The sequence below is a fragment of the Dichotomopilus funicola genome (assembly GCF_033296635.1).
Source record: "Dichotomopilus funicola strain CBS 141.50 unplaced genomic scaffold C8A04scaffold_4, whole genome shotgun sequence".
Lineage (NCBI taxonomy): Eukaryota > Fungi > Ascomycota > Sordariomycetes > Sordariales > Chaetomiaceae > Dichotomopilus > Dichotomopilus funicola.
In genome coordinates, this window is record NW_026944025.1 from 522,959 (window position 1) to 544,955 (window position 21,997).

Below are 21,997 nucleotides of genomic sequence, written 5' to 3' on the forward strand. Positions count from 1 at the left end.
GCGGCAATCAGACGCACAGCAGACGCACAGCTCAGCGGCCTCTTGTCCCACACCGAGCGAATCACAGCAGGCCTCCCAGCCTCGCCCAACGACGCGGTCGCCCTTCTTTTACCGACTAACTATGGGAACTTTCGAAAGACGGCTTTGTACTGTTTCGCCGGGTTCGTAGAAAAGGGCCATCCATTATGCTGGGCGCCGCCCGTCCCAGACGCCAACGCTATCACAAACCACCATCATCACCATCGTCGTTTCGTCCCGGCTCACTGTCGGCCACAAACACACGCGACGACATCGTAACTGAGAGACTAACAACTAAAACTATCAACAAATCATGAACGAATCGCCACTGGCCCGGGCATCGACGCACCTCGCGCCGGCCCGGGGCCGCCCGCTCCGGTCGACGTCCGAAACGTCCCCCACGCGACACCGAAACACCGACGACCTTCTTTCAAATCTGACCCCGCGAACGGTGGTCGATGCCTTCCGGAACCCCTCGGGTACCCTGAGGGCCTGCATGCAGGCGGCAACCCCGGCGGAGCAGGCCTTTGCCCTGCGGGTTGCCATTGCCTCCAACAGCATACACGAATGGCTGGCCGAGCTGTCCGCTTGGTCGTGGCCCACGAGTGGGGGCTCTGCGGGATTTGAGATGCCCGCCGTGAAGAGGAAGCTTTTCGCGTCGCCCTCACCGCAACAACAAAAACAGGAATACTACGGAAGCGTCCTGGCGTCCGACGTAGAAAGGTACGAGAGGCGCATTGACCGCATTGCGCAGGAGCTAGAGGAGCTCGATATCGAGGAGATCAAGAGCCAGGTCCTAAACAACCACATCATGCCGCTTTCCCGGCCCGGGACCCCTATGATGGACTCAGCCCGCTCTGTCATGTCTCTTTCTAGCATTTCGAGGCTGGACGATTTGACGGCCATCGTCATGGCCACGACTGTCCAGGCACTGCCGAATCTTTCCAGGCTTGTTAGGCTCATGGGTACTTGGAACTTTCGCCTCTTGGTGCTGCGCAAGATCCCAGTCTTCCTGACGTCCATTGCGGGTGCCGAGACCGCTTTGCAGTCTGGCTGGAAGACGATCAACGCCCCCAAAGGCCAAAATGGTGCATCTCATGCCGCGCCAGCACCCCTGTCTCGCGAGGAGTGCGACGTCATGAAGGCTGTCTTGGGAAGCAAAGTCGCCAAGGCCGGTCGCGACCTGGACGCCATGCTGGACATGCTCGAGGGCCAACAAGACACCCTCCCGGCGGAATGGATTGACAGGATAGACACGCTTGAGCAGGGGTACGGCGAATGGACCGTGGCCTGTGACAGGAAGCTCAAGGAAGCTGACTTGGCTGCCGCGGCGGCTCGGGCTGCTCCCAAGAGCGTCCCGGCTGCTGTCAGTGCCCAGTCACTAGGCGGCGACGGATCCAATGACAGTGTGGACAGCCCCAGTTCTACGCCTGCTGTCCGGCCTCCAGTCATCAAGGTTCATCACACCGCTGACGACGGAACCGCTTCGACTGATGAAGACTGCCCGGATACTGACAACGAGTTTGATGCGATGACACCGGACGGATCGGACGATGTGGGGGATTCCTCGGTGCTCGTAACCCGACCGGACGCACCAAACACAGATGCACCCGGCTCCGACTCTGAACTCTCAGATATTGCGGAGGATGGGGTGTTCCGGATGGAAGACACAACAGGCTTGGATGAGGGACCCAGCATGTTTACGGACTCCTTTTCTAGTGACATGATTGACCAGAGCACGCCTGAGCGCCCCCGCCCGCGACCAACAGACGCCACCGATATTCCCGAGACGGACCCATTCCGCTCGACCGCGAGGTCGTTCTCTGTGAGCTTTAACGACATGCCCACTGTGGCGGAACTTCCGAGCTTCCCGAGCCCTCCGGGCACTCCGAGCAGGTCGGGCATTGTGGAGGACGACGGGGTTACGGAGCCTAACACGCCCGTTGAGAGGAGCGTGCCCGGCTTGGACGACCATTTGCAGAAGCAGATTAGCGAGATTCTCGAGTCGGTCCCGGCTAAAATCCGGCTGTCTGCGGAGCTCCCGGCCGTCAACCTCAACCCGCCGGATTTTAAGATGCCCACGCTGCGGAGGAGCTCGCGGCCCGAGGTCATTCACCGCACCCAGTCTAACACGTCCATGCGCTCGGCCTATTCTCGCTCCGCAACGCCATCCTTCACACTTGCGCCTGTCCGTCGCCCGCGACAACAACGTGGGAACCAGGAGATCAAGATTTATCACCTCTCCCGGTCCACCGGTGAGGCACCCATCAAGTTGTTCATCCGTTGCGTGGGAGAGCACGGCGAGCGGGTCATGGTGCGGGTGGGTGGTGGTTGGGCCGACCTGGGGGAGTACCTCAAGGAATACGCCAGCCACCATCTCCGCCGCGCTGTCGCTCCGGGCGCAGATAGCAAGGTCGAGGTCAAGGACATCCCTCGCCCCGGATCTGTCCGCCCCGCCGATTCCACGCCGCCGAGCCGGCCATCGTCCGCCATGGATTCTCACTCCCCCATCTCCCCCTTGAAACTCCGCAAAACGCGCAACCCGGCGGCAGCCGACGACGAGCCCCATCGCCAACACCGACGGGCGTCCGCCGCACGGCCCAAAACGCCGCTCGCCAACATCAGCAAGCTCTCAGCCACCCCACCCTCGGACGCGTCGTCGTCCGTCCGGTCGTGCTCGAGCTCGCGTGTCAGCTGGGACGAGGAGGACGCGACGACCGCGCTAGGCATGGCCGGCCCGCGCGCCAAGCGGATCGAGATGAGCGAGGAGAGAAAGGCGTGGGTCGAGACCATTGAGCGGAAGGTCCGGATTGCCAGTTACGAGCGGAAGCCGGCTCCTACTCCGTCTCTGCATGCCCCTGCGAACGGCCATGCTACGCGTCCTGCTAGTGCTGCGGCTGGTGATCTGGGCGGGGCCGGGTTGGAGGCGAGTTTGATGGACCGCGGGAGGGCGGACGGGAAAGGGAAGGGGGGGATGTTTGGGGAGATGGGGAAAGCTGGGAGCACGACAAGGTTATTTAGGAAGGCTGGATAAGCCTTGGGAGGGTGGTGTTTTGTCTGTATCATGGGAGGAGTGCTTTGATTTATTTTTACGGCCACGACTGGGCGCCCATGGTGGATAGGTTGGGTAAGGTCGGGTCAAACAACAAAGGTCAGGGTCTGAATACGGGCATTATGGGGCTGGCGGGTGCTTTACTCGGGGTTATCAATTGGATGGGGAAGAATCAACATTCCTTTTCCTGCTTTCCCTTTGTCAAGGCCAGGTCAGGCAAGGTCAGGTCAGGCAAGGCAAGGCGCGGAGAAAGGGGAGTAAGCAGGGGGGATAGGGGATAGGAAGGGATTGTTGACTTTTGAGAGTAGTCGTTATTATTATTAGTTGCATGGCATGGCATAGCACGGATAGCACGGATGGATCGGGATTGGGATGGTACGATACAAGATACCCCTTGGGAAATTGGGGAATGGAAGGGAAGGGGGTGGGGGCAGGGCAAAGGCGAGGCGGACTTATTTGTAGCAAGCAGACGGATGGGTGGCAGGCAATACAGCATATTCTACTTTACATATGTGGACTGGGCGTGCGATACCTGTGCTTCATGGACTTTGGAGGTGGTGATTGCTTACACTGTCTGGGTGAGTCGTTGTCTTTGGTTGTCAGGGTTCTTCCGCTTCAGTTTCCTTCTGCTTCGTGTTCCTCCCGTATTGGGTTCCTCCCGATTTGATTTCCTCCTGTGTTAGATCCCCCCGTGTTAACTTCCTAGGTAAGCTGTTATTGTTATTACCACGCCCAATGTAGTCAATGTAGTGCAGTTGTACCGTAGCGCATGTCAAAGAGTGAGGGTTTCAGAGTTACCGACTTCACTCCACTTCACTTCACTTCACCTCTGATGACCGGCACTTTTGCTTCTTTTCCACTTCGCCTTCTTTTTCTGGTGCGTGTACTCCTCTTCTTGTGGTGTGGTGAGAATGTTACTTACTGGGAGTGTTTTACCGAGTGTAGTATCGGATTATCCGAGGTAGTCAGAGCTATTATTAGATTATTAGATCGGTCGTTGTTTTGGGACGGAGACACTGAGACGGAGGTACGGAAGGACGGAGGTAACATCATCGGCGGGTTAGAACTTACACTACTGTGGAGAAGGGCGGGTTAGAAGGGTTGAAAGGGAGTGCGTGGGGGAGGCTGCTTACTACACTACACGTGGGTTACTGTGTAATAGTCCATGGATGTATGTACACTACAACACTGCAGTACCTCGGTCGTTAATTAGGGAGGCTGTTTGTTGTCGGTGTATTGGAGGTTGGTTGGTGGCTTGGATGGGAGGGTGTTGTCTGGATTGTTTGTGTTGTTTGTGTTGTATGTGTTGTATGTGTTGTGTGTGTTGTGTGTGTTGTGTGTGGGTGTCATACTGGTGGGATGGATGGAATTAGTTTGGCTGAATGGAATCTGTCTGAACTGCATCTGTGTGGGATTTGTTTAGTTGATGAGATTGTGGGAGTATGATCAAGACGTTGGACACTGACTTTCCAAGCAGTGAAGGTGAGTACATGTTAAATTCCGCTGTACTGTCTCATAGATACTTTTGTGGATTATATCCAATCCCTAGCATTTGTACATCCAATTCTCTCCATCTTTATACAACCCACTATTACCAATATCCAACTCTATCTCCTCGTAGATACACCTAAAAATCCCCCCTCGCCTTCAACGACACGGCAATCTTCAAGTCCGCCTCAACATACGCCGTCAACTGCTTTTTCGTGTCCTCGCTTACCGCTCCCGTCTGCGGATCCGAATCCGCACACCCCTTCAACTGCTGGAAGTACCAGCTATGCGCATCAAAATCCAACGCGGTCGTGCCGGCGTTGCACCCGGTGCTAGCATACCCCTCGCAGTACTTCACCTCGTCCGTGGTCAACACCCCGTCGGAGCCCGCGTCAATCCAGTACTCCGGGCTGGTATGGCGGTAGTTGAGCAGGAGGGGCGGCAGGCGGGGGACGGGATCGTCGGAGTGGGTGACGCGGTATTCGCGGCCCGGTTGGGCGGTGACGTATTCGGCGAAGGCGAGGTTGCCGACGCGCGGGGAACCGTAGGTGTACAGGTCGACAGGGACGCCGGCGTCGCGGAGGGAGGCTGCGGCGAGGGTGGCGACGGCGCCGCCGAGGGAGTGACCCGTGGAGATCACGGAGAAGGAGGGGTTTGCGGTGAGCGCGGCGGTGACGGCGGCGTGAGCGCGGTCGGCCACTTCGAGCCAGGAGGCGTAGAAGCCGGTGTGGACGAGGCAGCCGGAGGTGAAGTCGCAGGGGACTTGGACGGCGAGAAGGCTGGGGGGGGGGTGATGGTTAGTAAGAATGGGATATTTCCTTCTCGTTGTAGGGAAGGGAGGTGAGCGAGGGCGAACTTACTCGGCGATGGTGTTGGCGGTGGTGGTGGTCCCCCTGAAAGAGACGACGATTTGCTTGCTCGCAGGGTCGATACCGACAAAACCCTCCATGTCCAAGAGAGAACCACTGTAGTTACGGCAATGGTAAGTTAGATCAAGTTATTTCTTCAAGACGGTGACCATCATGATACTCGAAACCAAAAAGGCTTACCCGAAAGAGGCAACGACAGTTGCGCCATGGGACTCAAACAAGGTGCATTGGCCCTCAACGCAGGTCACCGGCTGGCCAGCGGCCCTCTTGCCGTTGCACGAAGCGGCAGAGGACCACTGGGCGAACAGCTTGAGGGCATCGAACTCCTGGGGCGTCACGACATCTTTGTCGTTCCATGTTAGAGTTACAGAAGAGAATAAGTGAGGGACGTTGTGCGAGTTGTAAACTTACCTCGTCTGTTCAAGCTTGGCGCTCCGAGTACGACAGACGCCAGCGAGAGGCCGGCGAACACAAGACCCTTCATGTTGGCTGATCTGGAGTATTTCCCAGGGATCTAGAAGATCGAAGGTCACACGGGATCAAGGAGGTCTACCCAGACACAGCAGTCGTGCGTCCACAGGCTTCTTCTTGATGGCAGGACAAGACAGAGGATGTCTCGGATTTATCAACCTTGGCTGCGCAAGCGCCGGGGATCGAAGACATCTCTCAACAGCGGCGTCCGTCTATTGGCTTTTATATTGGGCCACTGGGCCTCGCCCAGTCTCGCCCAGTCCCCCGCAGGGGTGAGGAGATGGGGAAAGCAAACACTGCCTCGGAGCCGCGGAGCATGGGGAAAGCAAAGGAGGGCTGCTGCGTAGTGTACACAGTAAGTTAGGCCAAGTCGGCGGACCACAGTTACATCCGAAACCCCGAACACGGGGTCGGTCTCGTCCGGAGAACCAATACCACGACATCGCGAGTTCTCTATTCCGGCGATGGTGGTGTGGGGGAGAGGGGAAAGGCTGCATGTGTGTGTGTGTGTGTGTGGTGTGCATCTCTGGAGAATGTCACCGAGTCCTGCGTATGCCGTCTCGTCCATGGCGACTCTGACTGGGCAGGTGGTCGGCGGGAAACCTGAGCCACACCGCTGTGTGGTGGAAGCAGAACATCGGATTCGTCCAAGATCTCTGTGCCTCAGTGTGAAAGTTGAGCTCCGACTGGGCTGACAAGCCTGAGGCTGTCAGTGGCGTGCATGGTCAGCGGCGCGGGATGACCCGTTTTGATTGCCGATCGTCGCCAAGGACGTGCAAGTGACTTTTTCTCAGCTGCGAGACAGACAAGACAGACTCACAAAGTCGGCCAAGTCATGGTATTTTTAGAGGACCATCACATAAAAAAAGCAGTCAGCGCCAAGCGCAATTTGGTCCAGTTCTTGGTGGCGTGCTTAACGAGGTGAGAACCGACATTTTGGAATGAATAGGCTTGCTGCGAACGGAAAAACGAGAAAAAAGAAATGCTAATAAATTAACGTTATGGTCCAGATCTCCCAAGCCCCAGCTGCACGATCGAGAGGGGTCAAATGCCGAAGCTGCATCGCATCCGCCCTGTCGAATGTACAAAGTATTGTACTCGGAGCACCGTGGGTTCCAAATTGCAGCAGACCTCGAAGGAAGAAGCTTGGGATTTTTCCCACCTTCTTTCCAGCCTTCTTTTCTTCTCTTCTCCCCGCAAGAGAATGCGGGGCATCGAACTGACCCGATGACCTTGAGGTGGAAGTCACGACCAAATCCCACGGGCGGAGGAATACTCTGCCCCGGCGGACAACTGTGGAGTGCAGATGCACAAATCTTGGAAGGGGTAACCCGGAAAGCATCGCCTTGCGCAACCCCACCAGACCTTCCCTTTCCAGAAGCCAGCGGCCGGGGTATTGGCCGAGCCGTGTGCTCTCTTTTGTGCTCCGTGCTGCGTTTCCTTTTGTGCATTTCTCTTTTGCCCGCTGTCTTTCCAGCTCCTCGGATTTGTTAAGTTCCGATTCTCAGCAAGGAACCCTCGCATTTGGCACGTTGCAGCCGTGTCTCTCTGACCACCACCACGTTTATTGCTCCGACAAATCGGCCTTGCACGAGATGGAGGAATTCCAGCTTCTCCGTTCCTCAGCTGGACCTTTCTCAGGTCCTAAGGCACTTGGAAAAGCCACTGGATGAGAGCTGCTCCGTTCTGGTGCTCGGCTGGATCTCTTCGAAAACCTGCTTTGTGCCACCGCACCTCCGCACACATGATCATACTTGGCCGCCCCGGATACAACTCTGTAGTGGAGAGACGGCCGTTTATTCGCCAAACCGCGTCAACGGATCAACAACTGGCTGGACTTGATCACAAACAGACCATACATGTAGCGGACGATGGTCGAACCGGCCGGCCGACTTTCCATGTTTGCTCTGTTCGCCGTTCGACACGGCGAGCTAACCTCTTTAATGGGTTGATGGGCGATGACGCCCGGGAAACAACATCCGACGCCATGCAAACCGTTTTCAAATGTCAACCTCTCGACTGACTAACCGACTACTACTATGTCCATACGTAGTAAGCAACTCGCAACGACCGAGGTAGTTTATATGCCTGAGATATCCCCCCATATGTTATATCCCCTCAAACTTGGTCTCGTCGCCGAGGACACCGCGGGGCATTGCCTTGGCTACCCAACCGGCAAATGAGAAGCACCCCACATTGAGGCGCGTCCTCTGGTTTGCCGGGCGCGCCAAGGTCGCAGCCATGTCTTGAATGAGCACATCTTGTGTCTGTCCCAGGCAGTCTAAGGCCGTCCATCCTCATTTCGGCCATCGTCCGTTGTTTTCTGGGGCGTTTTCTCCCTTTCCCTCACGGTCGTGGCCACCCTTCTAGGAGATGCCGACAGCGATGAGCCGCCCGTCGAGTTATCTAGATCCGCGCCTGTAGAATCCGGAGCCGGACGTAACCTTGCGTGTGCTGCGATCGGCCCGCCTCAGCTGGCTCCGGCAGTCTTTACCGAAACGCGCCCTGCTGGGGCTAGAACAAACAATAAATCCCAAGACGGGACGCGTGCCTGGCCGTCCCATTTGTCCGTTTGCAACCTCACCGTGCTATCTCGCCGTCTACCTTTTTGTTTGTTTGAATTGCGTGCGTGGGGGTCTTGACGAAGTGGTCGATATGGTCTACCACAACGCGGGCGCCAGCGTTTGGCTTTCGCTCGCTTTGAGCCCCTTTTTGGCTGCCTCGCCGGCACTTGCTCGCACTGTCGGTCCCAGAGATCCGGTCCCGGATGGATTCCATGCCGCGCCCTACTATCCCACGCCGTACGGCGGCTGGCTCGACTCGTGGAAGGACGCGTACACCAAGGCCGAAGCGTTGGTCTCGCAGATGACGTTGGCCGAGAAGACAAACATCACATCGGGCACTGGCATTTTTATGGGTAAATTACCCTGTGGCCCCTTTTGAGAATCAAGCGGCACCTGCTAACGTACTACCAGGGTCAGCATGATTACTTTCAGGTATTACTTACATTAATCGAATACCGGCACACTGACGAAATATCTAGGCCATGCGTGGGCAACACCGGGAGCATCGACCGACTCGGCTTTCCCCAGCTCTGCTTCCAGGACTCGGCTCTCGGCGTAGCATCCGCCGACAATGTCACGGCCTTCCCTCCTGGCATCACGACAGGCGCAACATGGGACAAGTCCCTGATGTATGCCCGTGCCGTGGCCATCGGTAAGGAGTTCCGCGGCAAGGGAACCAACGTCCACCTGGGACCTACCGTCGGTCCGCTCGGGCGGAAACCCCTGGGCGGGCGCAACTGGGAGGGTTTTGGCGCCGACCCTGTGCTCCAGGCCAAAGCCGCCGCGTTGCATATCCAGGGTGTGCAGGAGCAGGGCATCATTGCGACCATTAAGCATTACATTGGCAACGAGCAGGAGATGTACCGCATGTACAACCCCTTGCAGCCGGGGTACAGCGCAAACATTGGTTCGTACTGCGGCCGACCAGGGAATTTGACAGTCCTAGTATTGACATCGTCCAGATGACCGCACGCTTCACGAGCTGTACTTGTGGCCCTTTGCCGAGGCCGTCCACGCGGGTGTTGGGGCTGTTATGACGGCTTACAACGCCGTGAACGGGTCGGCCTCGTCCCAGCACAGCCATCTCATCAACGGCATCCTCAAGGACGAGCTCGGCTTCCAGGGCATGGTCATGTCGGACTGGCTGAGCCACATCTCGGGCGTCGATTCCGCCCTTGCGGGCCTCGACATGAACATGCCGGGCGACACCAACATCCCGCTGTTTGGCTTCAGTCTCTGGCAGTACGAGCTAACCCGGTCAGTGCTCAACGGCTCGGTGCCCGTGGACCGCCTGAACGACATGGCCACGCGCGTGGTGGCGACCTGGTACCAGATGAACCAGGACAAGGACCACCCGCGGCCCAACTTCTCGTCCAACACGCGCGACCGCGACGGCCTGCTGTACCCGGCCGCCCTGTTGTCGCCCGTCGGACAGGTCAACTGGTTCGTCAACGTACAGGACGACCACGCCCAGATTGCGCGCCAGGTCGCCCAGGACGCGATCACTCTACTCAAGAACGAGGACAACGCACTCCCGTTGTCGGGTTCCAGCAAGATCACTGTGTTTGGCACTGACGCGCAGGTCAACTCGGACGGACCCAATGCCTGCCTCAACCGGGCCTGCAATAAGGGCACGCTGGGCATGGGCTGGGGCTCGGGTGTTGCAGATTACCCGTACTTTGACGATCCGATCTCGGCGATCAAGAAGCGGGTTTCGGACGTGGAGTTTCACAACAGCGACAGCTTCCCTCTGATCTTTGATACCCCTGCCGATGATGAGATTGCGGTTGTTTTCATCAGCTCTGATGCTGGCGAAAACAGCTTCACCGTCGAGGGCAACCACGGCGACCGTGACTCAGCCAAGCTCGCCGCCTGGCACAACGGCGACCAGCTGGTCCAAAGAGCCGCAGCCAAGTTCAAGACCGTGATCGTCGTCGTCCACACCGTCGGCCCACTAATCCTCGAGCCCTGGATCGACCTCCCCTCCGTCAAAGCCGTCCTCTTCGCCCATCTACCAGGCCAAGAAGCCGGCGAGTCCCTCACCAACGTGCTCTTCGGCGACGTCTCCCCCAGCGGCCACCTCCCCTACTCCATCACCAAGTCCGCCACCGACTACCCCGACAGCATCGCCAACCTCCGCGGCTTCGCCCTCGGCCAGGTCCAAGACACCTACTCCGAAGGCCTCTACATCGACTACCGCTACCTCAACAAACAATCCACCCCGCCCCGCTTCGCCTTCGGCCACGGCCTCAGCTACACCACCTTCTCCTTCACCAACGCCACCATCACCCCGGTCACCACCCCTCTCTCCCTCATCCCCCCAGCCCGCCAACCCAAGGGCTCCACCCCTTCCTACTCCACCGCCCTCCCCCCGGCCTCCGAAGCCTACTACCCGGACAACTTCACCCCCATCTGGCGCTACCTCTACTCCTGGCTGCACAAACCCGAAGCCGACTCCGCCCACGCCATCGGCGCAGCCGGCACAAAGAAATACGACTACCCCGACGGCTACTCCACCGAGCAGAAACCGGGTCCCGCGGCAGGCGGCGCCGAAGGCGGCAACCCGGCGCTGTGGGATGTTGCGTGGGAAGTCAGCGTGGTGGTGACTAATACCGGGAAGGAACATAAGGGGAAGGCGTCGGTGCAGGCGTATGTGCAGTTTCCGGAGGGGATTCCGTATGATACGCCGACGGTGCAGTTGAGGGATTTTGAAAAGACGGGGGAGTTGGCGCCGGGGGAGAGTGAGACGGTGAAAGTGGTGTTGACGAGGAAGGATGTGAGTGTGTGGGATGTGGAACTGCAGAATTGGGTTCTTCCTGGGGCTGCGACGGAGGCTGCGAATAAGGGGTATACGGTTTGGATTGGGGAGGGGAGTGATCGGTTGTTTTTGGCGTGTCGGACTGAGGGGGGGAGTTGTGAGGAGGGGTTGGAGGGGCCGGGGGCGTAGAGCCGGATGTGCAGTGGAAAGTAATGATTTGGATAAGGGAGGTGGATGATGTTGGGTTTGATTCTGGGTGTGTGTGAAGTAACTGTGGATTTTTTGATCAATGTTAGTATCGTTGTACCGTATTATCGTTAATACCTGGTATATTTAGTGTTTATAGTGTATAGCGTTTGATACAGTACAAATCCTCGTATCAACCAAGCTCGGTCATTCCCTTCCCAGCATGCCGAAATCTCGTTTAGTGTCGTGAGAGCTACTATGTAGACGGATGCCGGTCTAGTTTGTATTTCTACTATTATAGCAATAAGATGGACCGCGCTGCTTACATAGTTACTTGAACCCAGTGAATGGCAGCTCTTCATCGGCTGGAAGTGGTATGTACGCTTTTGTTTTGCCCATAGCAGTTGACCACAAACGGTGGGCTTTGTTGATTTCATGAGCATGGACTGTCGCAAGGAATATGTAGTAGAAGTCTAAGGTTACAGCGTTGGAAGTCTCAGCTAGTTTCGGTGTGGTATAGCTCAAAATGAGTCAATCCTTGAAACGCAAGCTAGTCCCACTACATAGTACACAGTTCGGTTGGACGTAGAAACCTACTGCCTCCCTACTCAACGAGTAGAAAGTAGTAGACATATATCATGGAATCTACCCATGTTGCGGTGGGATTGTACAGTACATACTTGTTACACGGCACACCTGCTCATCAAGGGATTGCCGCCTAGGATCACCGGTGAGTGTTGTGAGCCTAGTCAGGGGTAAAACCTTGGTCGTCCTTCACCTAGCCAGAGTTCTTAAGGTCCTACCTCGGGTAGTTTATAGGTTCGAGAGGGATGTTTGCATCCTGAAATATCTTAACCTACCAGTGGTTCCTCAGGTCGCTCGTCCTCCTTTCGTTGTGACTGCTCCCCATGGTACCATCGTGGTCAAGGCCGAGCGTAGCACTGTGAGTTAGTACCACGCCTGGTACTGTAGGTAGCACATACGACTCCACGTACGGACGGACTAACAATTAGGTAGGTAGACGAAGGATCAGTTCTTATACTCCCATATGGTACATTTTACACCCCTTCTATGTCAGGTATAATATTCATACACCGATTCCTTCCCCTTGATGCCATTCCTTGTCCCTCTCGTCATCTATCGTCCACCCCAGCCTTGGGAATACTACCCCCTTCCTCCCTCCTATCTGGTAAAATATCTTCCCAACTCCCATCACCATACCCCCAAACCACCCACCCATATCCCAACCAACCCCCCCCAATTCTCCATCTGCCAAATCGTCCCCCACCTAGTCTCCCACCACCCATCACCCACTTATTCCCAACCCCACCCCTCTTGTCCGCGACTCAGTGAATAACCCCCTAATGCCCCAACTTCTTCCTCCCCTTCATCCTCCGTCGAACCAACATCTTCTGCCCCCCGCGACTCCGCTGCCGATTCAAAAACCCATGTCTCCTCTTCTGAATCAGCCTCGACGCGCCCGACATGGTAGGACGCGGTCCACACCGGATTTGGCTGGCTAAGCCTGCTAGGGCGGGGTGGGATGTTATTGAGGTGCGGGGGAGGAGGTCCAGCGTTGGCGCATCGGCGGCGGCGGGGCCGAGTGTTGAGGGGGTGGTGGTTGTGGTGGTGGGGTGGAGGAGGGTTTGGTTGGGGTTGCGGAAGATGTTTGCGGTGGAGGATGAGGAGGGGAGGGAGGGACGGAGGGTTGGAAGGTGGGAGATTGTGCTGCGGGGGTTAGCTCAGTCTTCAAGTTAAACTTAAAAAAGGGGGGGGGGAGTGAGGAACGCACCGAGTCGCCTTGGGCGTAGCAAGAGTAAACCCGCAGCGAGGGGCTAGTTGGCTGGTCGGCCGTCGCAGCGCCTGGAGCAGCGGGGATCGGAGGCTGACGCGGGACATTGTGGCGGTCGTGAGTCTCAATCTGTGTTGCGCCCGCGGGCGGTGGATCGAGCCGCTTTGTTTGCCGGGTGGGGGTGGTGTTTTGGTGTTGTCGTTGCTCGCGCGGGAGATCTCGTCAATCGAAGTTTTGGCGAGGTTCGGGATTGGGTGTGCCGAGCGGCTTTTGCGGGTGGCAGCTGGCCGGCAGCTGTCAGATTGACCGGCCTCAATGCTACAGCATCGGCCTCCTGCGTAGAAATTCAGAGTTCTCTCGAAATAGAACAACGCAAAAACATAGGAAACCCTCCAATGCTTGAGTTTTGGTTTCAATTTTAACTTGTTAGGTTAAGATAAGTCGCACGACTCGAAAAAAGGCTCTGGTGTCGCACCATTTTTAGGGGTAACGTTTGATGACATGCATATTACTACCTTACATATCTCGTCTATCTATCCGAAAATCAGTCTTAACACGATTCCCATCTACAACTCATCCCGCCCGGTGGCCGTCGCAACATCCTCACCCTCCGCCTTCTCACCCCCCTTCACCTCCACCTTCTGCGTCGGCTGCCACTCCAGCGCCTTCAACCGCTCCGATAAGATCGGGTGCGAGAAGTGGTAGCTGGCAAAGATCGGGTCGGCATCCATGGTGCTCAGATTCTGGATCTGCAGCTTGATCAGGGACCGCGCCAGCTCATCGTTGTACCCCAGGTTCTTGGCGAAAGCGTCCGCCTGGAACTCGAAGCGGCGGCTCAGGATGTTCATCAGCAGCTTGATAACATTGTCTAGAGGACCGAGGATGTCCGAGAAGAGCAGGAACCCAATGATGATGGGGTGCTGGTTGGTGAACCCGAAGTCTGCATAGAGGGAGTTGTTGTGCACAAAGACCGAGAAGAGAGAGAAGATGTAGAAGAAGTGAGCCTGCAATTACGTTAGCACAAATCCCTACGGTTAGAAATCAGGGCCACCAACCTGAGAGATGCCAAAGAGCTTGGTGGTGTGCCCGAGGCTCCAGTGACCCAATTCGTGCGCGAGCACGGCGACAACCTCGTCGCTCTCGCTCTTCTCAATAAGCGTGTCGTAGATCACAATGTGCTTCTTCCAGGGGAGACCGAAAAAGTAGGCGTTGCTGTGGGCGCTGCGCTTGCTGCCGTCGATGACGTACAGCTCGTGCAGCGGGAACTTGAGCTTCTTAGCCAAATCCTCGACATCCGTCTTGAGCTTGCCCTCGTCCAGCGGCGAAAGCTTGTTGAACATCGGGAGAATAACAATCGGGTAAATTGTAATCATAAAGACTTGGAGGAACGCCCCGAACATCCAGAGGTAGTAGAAGAACTGGTTGCCCGTCTTCTTGACGATGGACAGGAAACCGGCGAGAATCGGGGGAACGAGAGCGAAGGTCAGGATGTTGGTCTTGATAATGTCGGTGACGAACAGCTTCGGAGTCTGTTTGTTGAAGCCAAACTTCTCTTCCAGGACAAACGTGCTGTAGATGCTAGACGGCAGTGACAGGACTTGTTGGATGACAATAAACGAGAGGATGAAGACGATCGAGTGGGAGATCTCGCCGGTGAAGCGCGCGGGCGCCCAGCGGACGAGGAGGTCGCCAGTCCATGACCAGAGTTTTGGGAGTACGTCGAAGTGGTAGAAGGCTAGATTCTGAATTTGTCCGTAGAGACCGTTGAAACCGGTGAACTTGGCCTTGGCACGTCCGTAGGCCTGGCTCTTGTCGAAGACTTCCTGCGACACCTCGTGTTCGAGAACCTTGGGCGGCTTTGTCTTTTGGAGAATTTTGTACTGACGGTAGCCGAGAAGCCCCTCGAAAAGGTATTGGCCGACGGAGAAGCCAATGATCAGCTTCTTCCACGGGAACAGCGGGCGGTCCAGGAACCGCGCAAGGCGCTGCGGGACAGCACCGGGTTAGTTCGGGTCAATGCCAACGTTGTTTTTGAGCGCTTGTGACGTACCTGAAGAAAATCCATCGTCGCAAAGGGGCCGCGACTGTCCTGCGTCGCGGATCCAATTCAACGATGGGGATGTGGTTGGAGGTTGATGCACGAATGGCTGCGGCGCGCGGACAACAAGTTGTCCTTCGTTAGGGCGGGCGCAGCCTGCAGGTAATCACCGAGGTTTATCTTATCAGCAAACAAGCTCTTTCATTGGTTGATATTTCTCGCCCACCCCCCACCGAGACCCATGCTCGCCATGCCATCTCCATGAATTCCTCAGCGAATTCATTGAATTGCACTCTCCTTTGTCCTTCTTCTCTTCTCATTAGTGTGCTTCTCATTTGATCAATTGAATTCCCCACGAGAGCCAATGCTAAATAGTTTCTAGGGAGCTTTCTCGCCTAGCATCATTCCTGCCATCGCTACCGTTTCTCCCTTGTCTCCTTGTCACCCCGTTACTGTCTTGATATTCTCATGTTTGCTCGGACGCGCTCTAATAACTGCTCCCTGGTATCTGAGCTTTGAGGATAGAGGTTTCGCTACCCAAAACATCAGCATCAGCACAGCAAGGGATGTAACTGCCATTGGACCATAACCCACAGCTGCGAGCCACCGCCGTAATTCCTCCTTGGACCAAGTCCCCGGGTCACCTTTGGGATCCTGCTCTTGGGGGAACATGTCGCCGCCCCAGATTGCCCAGACGGCAACGCCCGTCACCAAGCCGCCGAAGGCTGCGAAGAGTTAGTGAGAGTTGGGCAGCAGCTTCTGGTATTGGATCTTACCAAGCAAGGCGTTCTATTACACTGTTAGTGAGGCGGCTTATTAGCCGTGTCGCAAAGCGGGTCGTGGCTCACCTTTGACTTCATCGCACGATCGAGTGGCGTCGGCATGTTGGTTGTTGTGCAAGCTGCGGAAATTTAAAGTGAGATGGAAAGACCAAAACTTATAAACGAGAAGTTAACGGGAACCTAAGAATGATTTTAAAAGTACGAATAATGCTCCTCACGACGTTACCTGTCAACTTCTGTCTGGCCTTCTCTCTGCCGAGGCGTGCTAACGCCACAGGCCGCGTCAACTCAGCCACGGACGAAGCTCGGACCACACACACCCCTGCCACTCGCCAAACCCATGAGATGCACCTGTCGGGGTCCCATCCCCACCAGTGAAGCCCACAGAAAATAATTTCGAGAAATCCAACCCGATCTTGGACCCGAGTACCCCTTCAGACCAGTTCAGGAGCCTCGACACAACCAGCCAAAATGCCTCAGGAAATCGGAGACATCAAGAAGGTGCGAATTTAAAACCCGACACTTTTACGGTCTTCGCGCATCCAAGGCAGTGTACTGACGGTTTTTTGCACAGTTCATCGAGATCTGCCGGCGGACGGATGCTTCCTGTACGTTTCGACACGAGAAAACGAACGAGCCAGACGAAATTGTTCCAATGGATGTGTTTTTCTAACCCTCCCATTTTAATAGCCGCCCGGATCAAGAAGAACAACAAGAGCCAGCAGATCAAGTTCAAGGTCCGCTGCCAGAGGTTCCTCTACACCCTGGTCCTGAAGGACTCTGAGAAGGCCGAGAAGCTTAAGCAGAGTCTCCCGCCCAGTAGGTCCCCCCCGCGGCACGGCCCGGACGAACATACCGAGAATGCAGCCAAGCTGACGATGGGTTTCCTCGCAATAGACCTCCAGATCAAGGATGTGCCCAAGAAGAACAAGCAGAAGTCGACATGAACTGTTGACGGGTCCTGAAGGGGAGACGGGTTAGGGCAAGAATGGGGAAAGCTGGCCCGGCACTGAGCGCGCGGGAGTGGGCACGATGGAAAGCACAAATGCATTTGCCGGTCCGGGTTGGACCTGGACTCAACAAACGGCGTCTCGGGTGGGAAATTCAATGCTGGGGAACTGATGCGATTGCTTGCTATGGTTTAACCCGCGATATAAGGGTGTGATGTAGTGGGCAAGGTTCCCCAGAAACGGAACTGCAATTCATCGGCCACGGCCACGACTCAGATCCCATGTTTCTTCCGTCTCCCTGCTCCCTCGCTCCGTCTTTTGACACTATGCTGTGAGCCTCCGCTTGTCCAGGGTTGTCCTGTCCCAGCGGCGGCTTTCACTCCAGCGAGAACCGCTGATAATGCTTCAGTTCCACGCGCGCGATCAAATCACGAATCTCGCCGTACTTAGGGAACTCCGCGCTCTCAGCAAAAGCAAAGTGCTGCGCAACGCTCTCCCAACCAGCAACCAACACAAACTCCTCCTCCTCAGCACCCTCTTCCCCATCCTCCCGCCACCCAAACCGCACCGCATGAGGGCGAGCAAACCGCTCCAAAATCCCACGAACCTCCTCAAATTTCGCCGCAAACCTCTCCCTATCCTCCCCCTTCTTAACATACATCCTCCCCAAACTAATAACCGGACTCTCCAACAACCCAACCTCCTCCCCCTCCCCCTTCTCCCCCGCAAACAGCACCCCACCAACATGCCACAACCCCGTATCCTCCGCAATCACCCACCCCTCCTTTCCCTTTCCCTCCTCCCCGTCTTCTTCCCCAGTAGTAGAGTCCCCCGCCCCCGCCTCTGTCAACCCGCCCATGACACCTGCATTCTCAGGACTCCGAATCCAATCCCAATGGGCCTCGACTGATGACCAAAGAGCGGTGGTGAGGATCCAGGAGGGGTCTTCGATCTGCCGGAACCAGTGGGCTGCGCGGGCGAGGGAGGAGGAGGGGAGGGAGGGGAAGGCGGTGGCGTGCCAGGTGTCTTGGATTTGCATGGCGTGGGAGAGGGTTTTGAGGAGGGGGGTTGGGAGGGGGGTAGGGGTGTTGGTGTTGGTGTTGGTGTCCGCGGGGGCGGTGGTGGTGGTGGATGAGGAGGGGGTGTTGAGGTGGAGGAGGGCGAATTCGGTGACTGTCATGTTGGCGGATTATCTTGTAAGTGACGGTCTTGGGTTAATTGCCTGGTTTGCCGGAGGGTTTAATTGTTAAGAGATGGCGTAAGACTCGTGGTGTAGTTGTCTCTGGCGAGATTCAACTTTCACCCGTCTGTCGCCATATGCGAGGGGCATTTATATGTTTTCTCTCGCGCATTTGAGGTGAGGAACCATGCTCGTTTCGAAGCAAGAATACAGCGTCGTTAGTGGTCAGTGGGAACTCTTTACCTAGCCGGAAACAGGCAGCTGGCCAACATTTTGCCGCGGGGTCTTAAGTCCGATCGAATTGCCCGCATAATAGACGCGTCTGCAATACGATCAACGCGACATAGCATACCAAAATCCTGGATTTCGTCAAGTGAGGTTGTAGATGTTAGGGATGGTGCTGAGTCAGGTACTAGTTTCTCTCTCAAACTCCACTCACTTTCCCGCGGACCGCCGCGGAAGCTGACACGGCCTTGGCAGCTGTTAATCGCCGTCAACTAACACTCGTCAACAGGTTTCATGAGAATGAATCTTTTGGCGGCACAGCGTCCCTCAACCTGGAAGCCAGAGCTTGTCCCGGTCTTAAGACGGACTTTGGGCCGAATCGGCCCCACGTGCGCCATGAGGACAAAACGGCGCAACGGCGGGTTGGATCCATGGCTCCCACGCTCCGAAACGGCATGGCTGCAGGTGACAGACGCAGTCTCACTTTCAACCAGCTCGTCCGCCCAGTGATAAGTTAGCATCTGCAAGCAGTGGTATCACGAGAGAGTGGTTAGTCAAGTTCGTCCTCAAATAAGATGCTGGATCCCGCCCGGCGTCTGCTCAATTTTGGACTAAATTTCCCCTCTACAACAGAAAAGAAACCACAATGGCCGAGCTAGGATGTGATGCCCAGCAGAGGAGTCACGGGGTCGTTGAAGTTTTCGGCGGAAATTGCTCGCCGCTGACCTTTGGGGGCACGGTCACTGGGCACCGCGGGGCAAGGGCCACAAAACGGTCCGTGGCCACTCATAGCTTCGATGGAATACCGCCCGGCTCCAGGCCCAGGCCTTTCCACTTTGGACTCCCGCTTGACTTGGCCCCCCCGGCCTGTATCGGCCGGTTCGGCCAGTCCTCCGTCCCACTCAACGTTTCCCTGCTGTTTCTCTCCCTTGGCTTTCTCGGCTTTTTCCCCCCAGCAACCCAGCCGGACGGAAAGGCCATTGGCACCAATCAACGTTTTCCAAGGTTCCAGAATGTCAGAATGCAACCCCAAATGCCCAAGACAATCAGGAACCCCCTGCTGCCCCTGTTCCAATCGTCATCGCGTGGAAGGCAGTGCCACAGAGCGAGCTCGGCCACTATTTTCCTCGAGAGCTGGCCCCCCCATCCCACGTTCCAGGCACGATTTCCCATCCGTTCCACCTGTGTGACCTGCTGAGCCGCAGAGCTTCGCTGATCTAGAAACAACCTCACGGGGAAGAAGGGAGGACTGTTGAATAACTATTTTTTTTTTTTTACGCCGCTGCATCAGGGCTGCTCTGCATCTGATCTCCGTGTGCAAAATCGAACTTGCACTTGTCCATACCGATCGAACCGGATTGCTGGGGCCTGCCGGGTTCTGGACTCCACTTGTCTTAATATTGCACCTCTTTCCTATCTTGGCGGATAATATCCTTTTCCCAGCTTCACGTCCACGTCTTCCTCGCGTCTTGCTCGCCCCAACTTTTGCCCAGCAACAGCAACACAGCAACACAGCAACACAGCAACACCGCCCCAACCTCAATCGCAGCTCCCTCCAGGTATCGCAGCATACTCGTCGAAGCAACAACCCGTCTGCCGTGTGCCCCAACAACTTGGTTAACACATTCCAACCCGTTTTTGGTGCTACGGTCGTTTCCGTTATCACTCGACCGCCCCCCCTCGTTCCTCCCGCCCAAACAATTCTGTCCCTCCTTCGAAACCGACACGGGACACAGTCGTGAAAGGAATTGGCTGCACACGGATCCGATATGACGGCTCCTCCTGCATCAACAAACGGCGTGGCCAATGGCCACCACAATGGCACCTTCCACAGCGACTCTGAACCGGATAGCGTAAGCACCGATACCGGTAGCGACGATGCAGCTAGCTTGGACAGCGCACAAAGCGCCGAGGGCAGCACCACGAACGGCACGGCAACGACAAACGGCAATGGAACGCACAGGGCCAGCAGACCGCGGAGGAAAATGAAGCGCAAGCAATCAAGTCCGATGATGCCGGCTTTCATGGTCTCGGCGCCGGGCAAGGTTATTGTGTTTGGTGAACATGCAGTCGTACACGGCAAGGTGAGTTGGATGGATTGGATATACCTGGGGGGGGAAACAAAAGAGGAGGATTGTGCCAGGGCGACCTCAGGGCTAACATGTCTACGTTTCACAGGCCGCGATAGCTGCCGCCATCTCGCTGCGATCGTACCTCCTCGTCACAACGTTGTCCAAGTCGAAGAGGACAGTAACGCTCAAGTTCCCAGATATCGACTTTGACCACAGCTGGAATATCGACGAGCTGCCATGGTCCGTCTTTCAACAACCATCGAAAAAGAAGTACTACTACTCGCTGGTGACGGAGCTCGACCTTGAGCTTGTGGCTGCCCTCCAGCCCTTCCTGGCCACTGTCTCGCCGGATCAGCCGGCCAACATCCGCAAGGTACACCAGAACTCGGCCGGTTCGTTCCTTTACATGTTCCTATCGTTGGGCTCTCAGTCGTTCCCCGGCTGCCAATACACACTGCGCTCGACGATCCCACTGGGTGCAGGCTTGGGCAGCAGCGCTACGATCGCCGTGTGCATGTCAGCCGCGCTCCTGTTGCAGCTGCGCACGCTGTCGGGCCCGCATCCGGATCAGCCGGCAGACGAGGCGCGTACCCAGATCGAACGCATCAACCGCTGGGCTTATGTCTACGAGATGTTCATCCACGGCAACCCGTCCGGTGTCGACAACACGGTGTCGACGCAAGGGAAAGCCGTCATGTTCCAGCGTACAGACTACGATAAGCCACCATCGGTGCGCCCACTGTGGGATTTCCCTGAGCTACCGCTGCTGTTGGTCGACACGCGCGTGCCCAAATCGACCGCGCACGAGGTGGCCAAGGTCGCAAGGCTTAGGAATACTCACCCAAAACTTGTCGGTAGCATTCTCGATTCCATCGACAAGGTTAGCGAATCGTCAGCCGCGGTGCTGGGCGAGGACGACTTTGACACCACCAGCGAGGCAGACCTCGCCCGTGTTGGCGAGCTGATGACTATCAACCACGGCCTGCTAGTCTCGCTGGGCGTGTCGCATCCTCGCCTAGAGCGAGTGCGGGAACTGGTCGACCACCAAGGGATCGGCTGGACCAAGCTGACGGGCGCGGGTGGCGGTGGCTGCTGCATCACGCTACTGAAGCCAGATGTTGACCGGGCCAAGTTGCAAAAGCTGGAGGGACAGCTGGATGAGGAAGGGTTCCAGAAGTTTGAAACAACGCTGGGTGGAGACGGTGTGGGTGTGCTGTGGCCAGCAGTGCTGAAGAACGGCATGGACGAGGACGACGAGGGCGGGATGGAGATTGATTTGGAGAAGTTCCTCAGCGCCGAGGGCAATGAGGGTGTGGAGAGGTTGGTGGGTGTGCATGGGGGAGGGGGTGAGAGAGAAGGTTGGAATTTCTGGAGGGTTGAGAGTTAGTTGTGGTTGAAGGGGTGCTGCTATGTGCCCCGAAAGAGGAGGGTGTGTTCTCAGGGGGGCTCCGAATGAGGCATTTGCCTGACAAGGGGTGATAATATTAGACGACTTGTTTTCCGAGGATATTGTGTTTGGACTTTTGGGAGTTCCGAGGGTGGGCGAAATGCG

At 56.5% G+C, this 21,997-nt stretch overlaps 7 protein-coding genes across 7 annotated transcripts; 4 read left to right on the forward strand and 3 right to left on the reverse strand.

The window, feature by feature from the left end:
- Positions 1 to 331: 331 nt before the first annotated feature.
- C8A04DRAFT_9227 (uncharacterized protein) lies at positions 332 to 3,052 on the forward strand (the record flags this gene model as incomplete). The annotated part of the gene is made up of 1 exon (XM_062785406.1): positions 332 to 3,052. The coding sequence occupies one exon, from the start codon at positions 332 to 334 to the stop codon at positions 3,050 to 3,052; it is 2,721 nt and encodes a 906-aa protein (XP_062640565.1).
- A 1,645-nt stretch (positions 3,053 to 4,697) lies between these two features.
- Positions 4,698 to 5,911, reverse strand: C8A04DRAFT_9264 (Alpha/Beta hydrolase protein; the record flags this gene model as incomplete). The annotated part of the gene is made up of 4 exons (XM_062785419.1): positions 4,698 to 5,337; positions 5,419 to 5,523; positions 5,608 to 5,770; positions 5,839 to 5,911. 4 exons carry the CDS (start codon positions 5,909 to 5,911, stop codon positions 4,698 to 4,700), a joined length of 981 nt encoding a protein of 326 aa, XP_062640566.1.
- Positions 5,912 to 8,553: 2,642 nt separating this feature from the next.
- On the forward strand, positions 8,554 to 11,409 carry C8A04DRAFT_34393 (glycoside hydrolase; the record flags this gene model as incomplete). The annotated part of the gene is made up of 4 exons (XM_062782810.1): positions 8,554 to 8,815; position 8,874; positions 8,942 to 9,369; positions 9,425 to 11,409. The coding sequence occupies 4 exons, from the start codon at positions 8,554 to 8,556 to the stop codon at positions 11,407 to 11,409; spliced, it is 2,676 nt and encodes an 891-aa protein (XP_062640567.1).
- Positions 11,410 to 12,767: 1,358 nt separating this feature from the next.
- On the reverse strand, positions 12,768 to 15,263 carry C8A04DRAFT_34395 (ribosomal protein L34-like protein; the record flags this gene model as incomplete). The annotated part of the gene is made up of 5 exons (XM_062782811.1): positions 12,768 to 13,134; positions 13,199 to 13,327; positions 13,769 to 14,202; positions 14,254 to 15,183; positions 15,249 to 15,263. The coding sequence occupies 5 exons, from the start codon at positions 15,261 to 15,263 to the stop codon at positions 12,768 to 12,770; spliced, it is 1,875 nt and encodes a 624-aa protein (XP_062640568.1).
- Positions 15,264 to 16,489: 1,226 nt separating this feature from the next.
- C8A04DRAFT_25000 (ribosomal protein L38e) lies at positions 16,490 to 16,965 on the forward strand (the record flags this gene model as incomplete). The annotated part of the gene is made up of 4 exons (XM_062779391.1): positions 16,490 to 16,519; positions 16,593 to 16,626; positions 16,709 to 16,837; positions 16,916 to 16,965. The coding sequence occupies 4 exons, from the start codon at positions 16,490 to 16,492 to the stop codon at positions 16,963 to 16,965; spliced, it is 243 nt and encodes an 80-aa protein (XP_062640569.1).
- A 379-nt stretch (positions 16,966 to 17,344) lies between these two features.
- Positions 17,345 to 18,148, reverse strand: C8A04DRAFT_25001 (uncharacterized protein; the record flags this gene model as incomplete). Its single annotated transcript, XM_062779392.1, has 1 exon — positions 17,345 to 18,148. One exon carries the CDS (start codon positions 18,146 to 18,148, stop codon positions 17,345 to 17,347), a length of 804 nt encoding a protein of 267 aa, XP_062640570.1.
- A 1,994-nt stretch (positions 18,149 to 20,142) lies between these two features.
- On the forward strand, positions 20,143 to 21,832 carry C8A04DRAFT_34398 (ribosomal protein S5 domain 2-type protein; the record flags this gene model as incomplete). Its single annotated transcript, XM_062782812.1, has 2 exons — positions 20,143 to 20,457; positions 20,552 to 21,832. 2 exons carry the CDS (start codon positions 20,143 to 20,145, stop codon positions 21,830 to 21,832), a joined length of 1,596 nt encoding a protein of 531 aa, XP_062640571.1.
- Positions 21,833 to 21,997: the final 165 nt, after the last annotated feature.